General features: G+C 44.6%; 1 protein-coding gene across 1 annotated transcript; it reads right to left on the bottom strand.

The window, feature by feature from the left end:
- Positions 1 to 4626: 4626 nt before the first annotated feature.
- PPCS (phosphopantothenoylcysteine synthetase) lies at positions 4627 to 13329 on the bottom strand. Its single transcript, XM_063436063.1, has 3 exons — positions 12657 to 13329; positions 11585 to 11688; positions 4627 to 5885 (listed from the first exon to the last, which is right to left on the bottom strand). The coding sequence occupies exons 1-3, from the start codon at positions 13234 to 13236 to the stop codon at positions 5553 to 5555; spliced, it is 1017 nt and encodes a 338-aa protein (XP_063292133.1). The 5' UTR covers positions 13237 to 13329; the 3' UTR covers positions 4627 to 5552.
- Positions 13330 to 14134: the final 805 nt, after the last annotated feature.

The raw sequence follows: 14134 nt of genomic DNA, 5'->3' as shown, positions 1-14134 counted from the left end.
AAGTTTGAAATTCTCTATCAATTTAGTAAATAACCCTGTTAGTCTCCAGTAAACATTAGCAGCAATAGAGAAAATTTATGACAAACTTACCGTAATTTTCTTTTCCTGGCTATTTCTCATGGCAGCTTCACTTATGGGTAGCTCCTCCCTTAGCAGTCACAGGATAGGAATTCATTAGATTAATTAATTAAACTGATAGGTATAAAGAGTCTCTCCTCCCCTTACACCACAGTCCAATTATAAAGCTGAAAAATTAAGAATGGCCGGGAACCCTAATGCTGCCATGAGAAATAGGGTGGGGATAAATACACAGAGAAAAAGACACTAAACCATGGGTCGTCAACCTGGTCCCTACCGCCCACTAGTGGGCGTTTCAGGATTCCAGGTGGGCGGTAGGGTTTTTTCGGCGGCTAAATACTCTTTTTGAGAGGATTTCTCCTTTTTAGAGTGGGCGGGCGCAAGCAGATTGGGGGCGCAAGATTTCAGAGACCGGCAGGAGGGAAGCGCTCCCTCCTGCCAGGCCACCTTCTGGACCCCCCTGGCGCGGCAGAGTTCTAATCCGAGGCGGCGAGGGAGCTCTATCCTATCTGCTCCCTCGCGCGATGTTTGCTTATGCCGCGGGAGCCGGAATATGACCCCATATTCCGGCTCCTGGCATCAGTAGACAGCCTGCTAGGGAGCAGAGCAGAGAGGTTAGAGCTCCCTTGCCACCTCAGATTAGAACTCTGCCGCCCGCCGAAGTGAAGCCCCAGGGACAGGACACACCAGCTCTCCAGGTAGGGAGGCTGGGTGGACATTTAATATTATTAATTTGTGTGTCTATAAGTGCATGTGTGAGTGTGTATGTGTGTCTGTTTCTCTGTGAGTGTGTATGTGTTTGTCTGTGAGCAGAGTACTTGTAGAATAGAAGAAAGAAGGAGCAGAGTATTTGTAGAATAGGTGAAATAAAGAGCAGAGGACTTGTAAAAAGGAGAAGGAGCAGAGTACTTGTAGAATAGGAGAAAGAAGGAGCAGAGTACTTGTAGAATAGGAGAAAGAAGGAGCAGAGTACTTGTAGAATAGGAGAAAGAAGGAGCAGAGTACTTGTAAAAAGGAGAAAGAAGCAGTAGAGAAAAAAAGGAAAAGGAGAGAATTGTTGTTGGCTAATAATAGTAAGTGGGCTACCTAGCTCAGCCTTCCTATTGGGCATTGCTATAAGGAAGGTTAAAAAATAGAAAAAAGGTGGGGAGAGGAATTGAGGAGGGAGAGGAGGGGAGCTGATGCACATATAAGAAATCATATTATGAGCAAACAGAGAAATCGTCTGAATATCACCGAAAGAGGAGACCTTTGTTTGTTCCTTACGAAAATCGAACCAGAAATCAAATATTTAGTCTCGCAGCATCAACCTCAAGGATCTCATTAATCACTAGTAAAGGTAATTTCAATTTACTTTTTCTCATTAAACTTCATAAAGTTAAAAACATTATAAACATGCATAAAGTAGAAATAAAAAGATAAATGTACGTACATTTATTTTTTTTTAAAACACCCTTCATTCTAAAAAATATTCTGCACTTGCGTGAAAACTGGTGGGCGGTAAGGACATTTTCCATCAAGAAAGATGCATTAGTGGGCGGTAGGTAGAAACAGGTTGACTACCACTGCACTAAACAGACTCTCATGCTGCAAAGAAATTTAACATCAATGGGATAAAGAAACTGTAGACCGAACACTCTTCCCGAAGGAGAGGCCACGTCCAGTTTGTAGTGTTTTTATGAATGTCATCGGGGAAGACCAGGTGGCTGCCCTGCAAATATCATCGTATGGAACCTCTGCCCAATTAGCCCATTAAGTCGACAATGCTCTGGTGGAATGTGTTCTTATCTTCATGGGAGGAGACTGACCTTTTAGAGATATTTGCTTTCCTGATTATTAGCGAAATCCAATGTTTCAATGTAGATAAAGAGGCCGCCTCACCTCTCCTAGCTCCTGAAGGTAGAACGAAGAGTTGGTCAGTCTTTCTGTATGACTTAGAATGAAAAAGGTACATAGACAGTTCTTAACATCCAAACGTTGCCACCTAACTTCCTCTTGAGAAGTAGGATTGGGGTAGAAAGATGGAAGGACAACTTCCTGAGAGAGAAGAAACTGAGAGACCACCTTAGGAAGAAACTCAGGTTTTGGTCTCAGACACACCCTATCCTGATAGATTTGTAGGCATGAAGACATGGTAGAAAAGGCTTTAATCTCCAAAATTCTTCTTGCGGAAGTAATAGCCACCAAAAACAAAGTTTTGTAAGTCAGAAGGGTAGAATCCAAATTTTCAAGGGGAACAAACAGATCATCAGTCAGGTAGTTGAGAACCAGAGGATGGTCCCAAGGAGAGGTACCGGATCTGGAAGGAGGTCTCAACCTGAAAGCTGCCTTCGTCCTAAAAGATTTAAATAGCTTGCTTTTATTTAGCACTAGAAATGTGCACAAATGCATCCAGCTAGTGCGAACTAGTCAAATACCTTTTAACCCCTTAAGGACCAAACTTCTGGAATAAAAGGGAATCATGACGTGTCACACACGTCATGTGTCCTTAAGGGGTTAATCTATCCTCTAATGAACAGATTCATTAAAATCCATGGTTAAATCCTGGATGTATCGTTCGTTCAGTCGTAGATGAAAAGGAATCTGATTTGTTCGAACCTCATGAAACGTATTTGAGCACAAATCTAGCACCACCCTCCATAAATTCTGAAAAAAGCTATTACTTAGATAATTTACACCCTTTAATAATAATAGTTCCAAACAAGCAGTAGATTAAAGTAAATATTTATATTTACTGGAAATAACAAAACTGCTAAACTCAGTAAAAACGTCTCTTATCCACTTACAACTATTAAATAGTTAATTCTCATATATATATATATATATATATATATATATACACACACACATACACAATAGGGATGTGCATGGGCAAAAATTCGATTCGGGACTTTGGCAATACGAGACTTCGGCAATTCCCTAAGCCTAACCTTACCCTTAATCCCAACCCTTCCCCTAACCTAACCCCAACTCTACCCCTTACCTTAACCCCAAGCCTAGCCCTACTAGGGTTAGGAGTAGGGGTAGCGTAAGATTCCTGTCATCATTACCTTAATTTTCCCTCCCTCTGCTATTTTGCTACTTTTCAGAAATCCAAAGCACTTCTGCAATTCGGTTCGTAACTTCAGTTCAGCACTTCCGACATTCGGAAGCATCTGAATGTCCGAATTTAAATTCGGACCAAAAAGACATGCACATGTCTAATATATATATACACACACACACAAAACAGAGAAAGACCAGGCATGGGTTGAATATAATCCCAGGCAGATAAACTTTAATATAACAGATATTTAAGAAATATGGTCAAGGATTAGGTCAATTACAATGCTTTATTATTATAAAACTAGCCAAGAGTGTTTTTTTGTTTTTTTTAACACTTTAAAATTGAAACCCTGGGTATCCAACCTTTTGACTTCCCCGGGCCACTTGAGCCAAGAATTGCCTTTGGCTGTACATAAAATATTTCATATAATTAATTTAAGTAATAAAACTTCAAAAGCCCTTTTCTTAATTTTGATATTTAATTTGTTTAGTAGATAACTCCCTTATTTGTTATCCTTATGTGGGATTGCCATATTTAAGGATACCAAATTAGGGGAGCTATCTACTAAACATACATGTTATAATTACAGACCTACACACAAACACAGACATGTACACACATAATCAATCACATACATACACATAATCACAGATATACAAACACAATCACATACATACACATAATTATAGACCTATACACGCAATCACAGACATACACATACACTCAATTACTGGCATACACACAAAAACACATTCATACACAAATTTAGTAATTAAGTGGTCCACTTTGCCTGCCTTGCTCTGGGAGGGCTGCAGTGGATCCTCTCCCTGTTGGCCAATGGTTGTTACTGTGCTATTCCTGCACAGGTCCCTCACATGCTCAGTTGTGAAGCCGATGCCGGGGTAATGTCATATCCCACCTGCCGACTCACTGCAGGGCGTCTGAAGGAGCTGTGCAGAGAGCACAGTAAGTGATAGACTCCCTTCATCCCTCACTACCTGGATGGCACATGGGCCGCGGGTTGGACACGCCTGCTTTAAACCGTTTATACTGAACCTTCTAGTAAAAATTTTACCCAGTTATTCACTAAACGTTGAGCTCTCAGGAATTCACCAGGCATAAATTTGAAGGGTTACTCCAATATCCATGACCATATCTGCTTTCAGAGATGGTCCTGGAGTTTCTGCTTGGAATGCTGCACATTCAGAGATAGTTGTTGCACACCGGCACGTGACTTTGGCAGCTCGAAACACTGTTCCATACGGCCAAATATCAATCCTGTGCAAAAATATCTTATGTCATCAGTGCTCTCTGAATATCCCCTTCAAGGGGAATATAGTGTCTTCCCTCCCTACTGCATTGCAACCCACCCACCTCTCTCTTCTGGAGCCTGTTAAAAATGTACCAATCAAAGGCTTCTCTATTCTTAGGAAATCAACTACACTAGCTACCTGGGAAAACACAATTCTATAGTAACTAAACTATAGTAAGTAAACTAAATGGTAACATTAGGGCGAGCCTTCAGAATCCACAGGAATAAAACTGCTATAAAATCATCATGCAAGTTTTAGTAAACAGCAGCTGGGGATCTACCTGTTGGACATCCCTGTTTTGTATTTTAGGTATTTCTATAATTTTACTTCTACCTAAATATACATGAATCATTATTATACATGCCAGTCTCCTGTATTCCACAACTAAAGATTAATTCCCTGATTTAAAGGGACACTATAGTGACCAGAACAACTACAGCTTAATATAGTTGTTCTGGTGAGTATAATCATACCCTGTAGGCATTTTCATGCAAACACTGCCTTTTCAGAGAAAAGGTAATGTTTAAATTGCCCCTAGGGACACCTCCAAGTGGCCACTGGAGGTGCTTCCTGGCTCAGGGCTGCACAGTAGGCAGCACTGCCGTTCAGCGTCTGATTGGCTAAAATGTCATTTCGCCCCGCCCCCTTTCCGATTTCAGCCAATACAATGCTTTCCCTATGGGCGCAAGCCACCTAAATGGAGGGTTTAGCACTATAGGATATGGAATACATGTTTGTGTTCCTGACCCTATAGTGCTTCTTTAATGTATCATTCCTATTTTCAATTAAACATTGTTCTTTTATCATCATAAACCGTTGTCCTATTATGCTGAATATTGTTCCCTGCTGTCACTGCAGCCAACGTGTAATTGTGTTCTCAAGAGCCGAGGCACTAGTATATGGTTTTAATCTATGGAACAAAATAGAAATGCAACAGAATTAAATAAGCGGGCGATAGAGGAATTATAAGTAATCAAGCATGCTTTGAAGTAGCAGACGACATGTCTAGATCAATATAGAGATCATTAGACAGTATAGTATATTGACCAGTATTATTAGTATGAATACATTGTATCTCATTCTTTAATAAATCTAAATGGCGTGAGTAGCAGCGTTCAGCTCATTGAATTAAGTCCTTCTCTAAAACTAGTGTGACGTGACGTTAAATCGCTTATTATTTTTTCTTCAATTTCCACTCCCAGACGGTCTTCTTCCTTCGACACAGTGAGTTTAGTCTCGGCTGTATTAGTTACAATTACAACAGAAGACCGAAGCGTGTCTAAGACATTCGCTACAACTGCCTGATGCCGATACGTTGAAAGGGCTTTATGGGCTCTCTCCAATAAGATAAATGTATCTGTCTCTAGTTTAAATGAAACAACAAATGCTTTGGGAGCCCAGTCTTTCACTAGAGGTGATAGCATCTTTGGTACCATCTTCATTGTTATCTGAGTGAGAAAAAACATAATTTCAAGATTAAGCGATTTCAAAGATATTGGCAAAGTAAATGAAGAAAACATACTTTATTACGGTCTCGTTTAACATGTTCCCCTACCATCTCTGTGCGCCCTGAAATTTTCTAGTAATTAACTTTAGCACATGTAACTGTACCAATATGAAGGTTTTTTAATATCACTCCAATGACCATTCACGTGCAATCTTACCTGCCACGTCAAGGCAAACTCACTTGAATGGGCATTGGAGTGATACTAAAAAGCCTCCAGTAATGTAAATGTGCAAGTAACTTTGTTTGTTTTTTTCCCTTTGGTTTTTAATTTTACCACATGACAGGAGGCTTCCTATTTTGCATTAAACTCTCTTTACTAACTCCCCATAGCAGTAAAGAAAAGTGAAACATTAACCAATCAAAATGCAATAGGACGTATAGTATTCACAGTGCTGAGGCTCCTCCCCCTCTTTCTTTACTGCTCCATCAGCAGACAGGTCAGAGTTTCAGGCTCTTCCCTTACTATATTGTGTATAATCTGTTTTATGCCTTTATTGTGTTTTTGCTATAGACTTTTAGTGCTGGGCTGTTTTCCTTCTCTATCCTTTGGGGTCCTTGCCTGTTACCCCCTTTAATTTATCCAGTTTTATCTCTCCCCTCTGGGAGTCCCCCTCCTGCTTCCTTCCCCTGCCCTCAGGGACTTTCCTTTCCTGGCACTTTTCTCCGTTTCTATTGCTGGTTCCCAGCAACTTACTCTGAGGGTAACTTTCACCCTCTTCCCCTTTGCTCTCCTCGCGGCCTCCCGGCCGCACTCAATGTCGCCGGGAAACCCCTTTCCCGTCTCCCCGGCGGCCATTTTGGATCTCGCACATCGCGAGATTCACGGCCGCCATTTTAGGTGACAAGCGATCCCCACAGTGCCGGCACCCGGTCGCAAACCTCCCGATCTGATACACGGACAGACCTACTCTCCAGAGGACAACACGGTCGTCATTTCGGCCCACACATACTATTGTGTGCAAGCTTACCAACCTGGCAGTGGTCAGCAGGTTAGTCCATATACACTAACCTGCTATAGAGGCTGCTGGCCCTATTCAGTGCTAAGCACTATACCAATCAGATCAGGTGGATTTTGTGCCACCTTGTTATACATACACTGGGTGAAGCCCTTTCATTTCTGCTGCCATCAGGTGGATTTTGTGCCACCTATATTATTGTACATGACAAGGGAGAATCCCTCTATGATAAGACCAGGTGGATTTTGTGCCACCTTCACCTACATGTACATGTCTGGGTGAAGCCCAGTAAAAATCCCACTTTACCCTGCTGGGGACTCTGGTATCCTTATACCACGCATTTAATTCACACACACACCCTGCTGGGTTGTTTATACTTTTATTTTTCCATATACTTATACCCTGCTGGGGTTCCACAGGTACCGCTGGTACCATCAATTACGTTGTTCCTTACACAACTGCCTGACCCCTAGCCCAACCTACACCCTGTGCCAAATATATATTAGAACAATACCGGTCCCACTCCAAGACATTATGGAAGCATCCCAAACCCCTGCGGACTTCCAGACAATGATTGCAGAAGCCATCTCCGCCTCTATGGAGAAGGCGCTTTCCAGAGTTATGTCAGCATCAGCTGATCAAACCAAGAGAGCCACACAAGCCCACCTACAGGACGATGATTCTGAGGCTTCAGAATCACAGGCACAAGCGGACTCACGACCTACCAAACGCCACTGGAAAGGCGACAAAGGGAGCGATAATCCAGTCAAAGGCAAGGCACCATCTAAACGCCACAAGCCAGCCCCACCTACCCCCGCCCACTACTCATCGGATGAGGAGGAGGAGGAACACACACGTTCCATGGCCGTGTTGGACGAGTGGCAAGCCGCGGATTCTGTTTCGCAGGACGACGACTGGGACTCGGACACTGGCTCCCGTACTGGGTTTTTACAAGGCACTTTCCTGGATGACATCCAGTTGCCGGACGACCTCACACCTACCCAAGAAGGGGATACCATCCTAGATCCCACAAGGCAACGTCTCTTCGACCCTCGTAATATCCGCCACCCACGCTCTGGGGACTGGACTCCCCCCGAACACCTTTCTAAATTTATGCACCGCTGGCTCCGCAAACCGCTAGACAAAACGGTGTGCAACCGCCTACGCTCCGAATGCCCACGCCCTTCGCTCCCCGACCACGTAACTCAAACTCCGGAGTTCGACCAAGTCATGACCACCTTCATGTCTCGGGGTGGTCCCGGAGAGGCGTGGAGAAAGGATTCCACGGAGTCCAGGATAAACTGCTGGACTCCATCGGCCCACTTTCCCACCTTATGTATTTGGCAGACGACGCATTTACAAGGGCTGACCAATTTGATGCCAGCATGGTAAAAGAGTGGGCGCATGACATTAGAGAATGGGCACAAAGGTGTTTTTGTTTCGTTGGCAATACCAACGTAGCCCTCTCCTCTGAGAGGCGTAAGGCAGCGTTGCTCCACATTGACAGGAAGCTGGTGGAATTGGGCAACAAGGAGTTGGGACCAATGGCACAGGGCAAATTGTTCGGGGAAGCTTTCCTGAAAGAACTAAACAAACACGTTAACATCTTTACGTCCCTCAATAAGGCTCTGACTTCCATGAAACAAGTCTTCAGGGGCTACCCCAGTCGGGGTGGTTTTGGATGGGCTGGCCGCCACAGGGGCCGAGCAGCCAGCCGATTTTGGCCCTCTGGCCCTGCTCACATAGACCTTAACCTTTCTACCCGGAAGTGGGCTTCAGGCAACCCTTCTCCTATGCCAGAGGAGCCGACCGAGGCAGAGGACCTCGCAACCGTGGCAGAGCACGCTTCCCCACAGGTAAGCGATCTTGTGTCTCAAGTTCCACTTACCCCATATACTGCAGGTCGTATCGCTCTGTCTTTTCAGAACTGGACAACCATCTCCGCGGATGCATGGATCCTCCAGACGGTTCGGGGCTTCGTCATCGACTTCGTAGAACCCCCATACCAGACCGTCCCTCCGCACCCCATACAGTGCTCCAGAGAGGACCACCGCCTAATCGACAACGAGCTACTGGAGCTCAAGTCGAAAGGAGCGATCGAACCCGCTCACGACCAAAGGGGTTTCTTCAGCAACATATTTCTGGTAAAAAAGAAATCCGGGGATTTCCGCCCGGTCATAAATCTGAGGCGGCTCAATGCTTACGTAATGTACAGGCATTTCAATATGGAGGGCATTCACCTCCTGAGAGACCTCCTCCAAGACGGGGACTGGTTCACAAGATTGGACCTCAAGGACGCTTATTTGTCAGTACCCGTCCACTTCTCCTGCCGCCAATTCCTCAGGTTACGATGGCAAGGCCGACCCTGGCAATTCACATGCCTCCCCTTCGGCCTCAGCTCAGCCCCGTGGTGCTTCACCAAGCTGCTGAAGCCAGTAGTTGCACATCTACGTGCACAAGGAATGCGGTGCATTATCTACCTGGACGACCTGCTACTGTTTTGCTCCGACAGGTCCAGACTGACGCAACACACACACACACTATACCACACAATTCCTGTCATCCTTAGGCTTTGTGGTGAACTATCAGAAGTGGGCAATATCTCCGGCCCAGATGGTACAATTCCTGGGCTTCGAGATAGACTCCAAGTCCAGAACACTACAGCTACCGACACCAAAGATCGCAGTCATCAGGAAGGAACTACGCAGAGTCATCCGCTGCCGTACCATTCCACTCCGCAACCTAGCTCGGATTGTGGGCCTGCTCTCCGCGTCTATCCAAGCAATCTTCCTGGGTCCGCTCCACTACAGAGCGATGCAACGCCTGAAGGCCTCCTTCCTCTGCCAGAACACTTCCTGCAACCAAACCATTCCGGTAATGGAGGAAGTCAAGGAAGAACTCGGATGGTGGTTGGACAGCATGGAGGCTTGGAACGGCCGGGCCATCTTCGGGACCACACCGGACATCGTCCTGGAGTCGGACGCCAGCCTCTGTGAGGTTGTCTTGGGCCTTTTACATTACTTCAAGCAGTTCTGAGACCGGTACCTAACCCATTTCACATTCTCTTTCAGTGTAACTTCGTGGCGGTACAGTTCACACTCAGGATGGACACGTTTGAACCTTCCTTCAGCCTTTAATATTTTGTTTCTTGGAAAGTCACCCATTGGTGCATGTTACAGGACTTTGGACTTTTGGGAACATTATGCATGATGTCACTTTCGAAAGAGGGGCAGGAGCCTCAGCACTGTGAATACTATACCTCCTATTGCATTTTGATTGGTTAATGTTTCACTTTTCTTTACTGCTATGTGAAGTTAGTAAAGAGAGTTTAATGCAAAATACTCGCCTCCTGTCATTACTAAAATTAAGATTATAAGTACACTAACGCTAGCATAATCTTCAATTTATGTAGTGGGCTGATGTGTACTATACTCATTGCTGCTGCCGCAGAGTAGTGGGAGTTTGAGCACAAAACTGAATTCTGTATGTTTGTATTTGCTTTTGTATTACACAGCCATGCTACAGTGCTGCCACCCATCCCATTCAGGGTTAATAAGTGTGTAGGGGTTTAGAAAAATACCCCTCCTTGTCAGATTAGAGATTTTACCATTCAGCTGAGAGCAACAAGGTGAATTGTTAGAGTAGGACTCATCTAAGGGGTTTTGCCTCAGCCATAAAGGGACACTAAAGACCAGTGTTCCCCAACCCAGTCCTCAGGGACCACCAACAGTCCGGGTTTTGTCAGCATCTCCATTGGAATAAAACAGGGACATACATAAATCCTGGAGTGTTGGTGGTCCCTGATGACTGGGTTGGGGAACACTGCTATAGACCACTTCAGCTCATTGAAGTGGTTGGGTGCAGTGTCCTAGTCCCCTTAACCCTGAGCATGTATTTATTGCAGTTTTTGAGAAACAGTATAAATTATATTGCAGGGTGAACTCCATCTCTAGTGGCTGTCTATCAGACATCCACTAGGGGGACTTCCAGGTGGTTAGGTAACTTTTGGTTGGCTAACAGACGCTGGCCGTCCTCACGCTATGTCATCCAGCATCACCAAAAACCCATAGGAAAGCATTAGGACTATGGGGAAAATCCTAATGCAAGCACTGCTATCGGCCCACATGCACATTAGGTCCCTCCGCCTACTAACCTTGGTCAGAGGAGGAGCATAGGCAGGGTTTGATACAGCATCGAAGGACATTGACGCTGGAATCAGATACGTGACAGAAGGGGTTTTTAACACTTCTGCACAGAGGAGGGAGGGGGGTTGCGAGGAAGGGGGGTACTAAATGGAGCTAAAGTGCGAGGAAAACAACTTTGTTTTCGTAGCACTATAGTTTTCCTTTAAAGGACAACTCCAGACTAACAGTGCCCATTCCTTTTTGAATCAATATATGCATATATAACATAGCTAGATGCATATCAAATCAAACCACTGAGTATTCTGACTGCATCTTCCTAACATTTATCCAACCATCAGACGATACAGCATTCTGTTCTATAAAAAAAAAATTACTTAGCACTGATAATGTTCTCTATTGTTTTAAAATTAATTGTTAAAACATTTCCAACATTCCCACGATGTGCAAAAGATTTCTCCGCAGGACCTATACGTTGTATATCGTTTCCATGCCATCTTTCATTTTCACAATGTAATAAAACATTATAAAAGCAGGATTACCTGCAGTGGCCCACTGGACGATTGGATTTTATGTTCTGGCATCTCCGAAGCTGGAATGTAGAAGTCAGATACTGCTGCTGCTAAATAGAACATTGCATTTGATCCTGAAATATAGACAAAATAAATGTTTGAGCAGATCACCCCACAAGCAATTAAATATAGATATAAACAAACATTTATTGGAGTTTTAACACCCATTACTGTAAATATTATTGCTGTGGAGCGGTGTTATATACTCAGACACATCAACAATATGGAGCTCCTAGCAAAGAGGAACACTAGGATAGCAAAGAGGGACAGAGAGATTTGTGCTCAAAATGGCGACTGTCCCTTCTAAATAGGGACACTTGGGGCGTTTCACAAAGTCCTATGATGTGGTGAAATGCATCAGTGTTACTTTTAATATTCTTCATTTATTTTATTGTATCAAATGAAGATAGATACAATTTAAAATTTATTCTGGACCATCTTGTTTATTGTTGGAACTAATTATCTTCTGGGCTTCATCCTCCAAGGTATACAACCAGAGCCCTATGGATTGAGCAAAACCTTACTCTAAAACTCTAATGTTTGTAAGTGAAATTTTAATTACTTTATAAACAGTGTGCACTATATGCACACATTTACTACGGACAAGGCACCATCAACACTTCCTTAGAGTGGGAATTATACCACTCCCACGGTCTAAGGGAGCCAGGTACAAGGCTCCCATAAATGTGCGTACATCCTTATCCACCTAACTTAGAGACTCATATAATCCAAATTTACTACACTATATAGTGCTTTTTCTGTTTTTGTTTCAGATTATTGGACTACCTATTGATACCTAGAGGCACACAGCACAATTTTAAGCAAGGATCGTTCCCCTCAGGCACATCCAATTGGAGCTAATAGCTCCTTTTTCTGTGAGTCTCTAATCCTCCACCTTTTTTTTTATAGAATTTACTCCACTATATGACCCTCCTATTGTCCTCTTATTTATTGTTACATATATCACTTCTAGGCACTATTCCCAACTCCTCATCAATGCATCAATGATTTATCACTTTAGCCAGGTGCCTAATTAACCCACCTAGGGGACTGAGCGCTTTAGCAGCTGCCAGCAAGAGGTGCAGGTAGTCTGAAAGGGTGTTGAACTCCACAGGGAGCAACATGCCAGAGTCCGTCATGCTATGGTAATCCTGCAAGACTTGCACTATGCCCTGCAGGTGAGATGGATCCGCCTCCACTCTGAAAGCTGGCTGCGCATGGGCAGAGTCCGACTTGGAGTGCTCCGCGGGGGCGTGGCCCGGGCAGGAATGTTCCGCAGGGGCGGGAAGTAGATGCAGGGCGTCCAGCCAATTGACAGCAGTATACCTGCGGCTGTACGGGTACATGGAGCGGTGGCGGTGCAGGAAAATGACTGCATACCCGGCCTTTAAGAAATACTCGGCAGAGGCCGCTCCTCGCCGCCCGCTGCTGAAGTTATCAAGGAACCGCACCGTGCGGGACTCCAAGGGGACTTTGGTGCCGCCCGAGGTGATCAGCACCACCCTGTGCCCCTGGGAGCCGTGACTCCGGGCGAAGGACTCCATGGCCCTGGCCGCAACCTCCACCTCGGCTTGAGGGGCAAACTCATGTTGGATCCGCTCCTCGGACACGGGCTCAGCCATTACACTGGGCACCAAACCCGGAAACAGAGTGCTTCCTAAAGCTGGAGGAGAGCCTTCTTCCTGGTATGAAGGAAGTCGGCGGCGGCCATCTTAACTCCTGGCAACGCCCTTAACCACTTCACTGCCAACCAAGAAAGCTGCAAATACTAAACAATTCACTTTTTTTTTTACCGCAGTGGCTGCCACATTTTGACATTGCAGCTGTTGCGTATCCTTGTCCTATAAGCTTTTACAGCTATAAATGCTCTGATTGCAATATTCATTTTTTCCCTCTACATAATTAAGTCTAATACCAATGATAATATAATAATAATGCAATCTGATCTCCTTCCTCCCTTCCCCAATATCACATATTATATGTGTGTGAGGAGGTGTGCAATGGGCTGTTTTCCTCCAATGCCATTTTATCAAGGTTCTTATATCTCCTGCTGTTTATTGCTTTAATCACGAATTGCATCGCTTATTATACGTTATAATAAAACACGCTGACTGCATTAGCAGTGACACAGGGCTGTGTATAGGGATATAGGGCTGTGTATAGGGATATAGGGCTGTGTGTAGGGATACAGGGCTGTGTATCGGGATGCAAGGCTGTGTATAGGGATGCAGGGCTGTGTGTAGGGATACAGGGTTGTGTGTAGGAATGCAGGGCTGTGTATAGGGATGTGTGTCTGGATACAGGGCTGTGTATAGGGATGCAGGGCTGTGTATAGAGATACAGGGTTGTGTGTAGGAATACAGGGCTGTGTATAGGGATGCAGGGCTGTGTGTAGGAATACAGGGCTGTGTATAGGGATGCAGGGCTTTGTATAGGGATACAGGGCTGTGTGTAGGGATACATGACTGTGTGTAGGAATACAGGGTTGTGTGTAGGGATACAGGGCTGTGTATAGGGATG

This window comes from Pelobates fuscus, chromosome 11 (assembly GCF_036172605.1).
Source record: "Pelobates fuscus isolate aPelFus1 chromosome 11, aPelFus1.pri, whole genome shotgun sequence".
In the NCBI taxonomy this organism is placed as follows: domain Eukaryota; kingdom Metazoa; phylum Chordata; class Amphibia; order Anura; family Pelobatidae; genus Pelobates; species Pelobates fuscus.
Note: the sequence above shows the minus strand (reverse complement) of the source record. Positions and strands in the feature narration are given on the sequence as shown.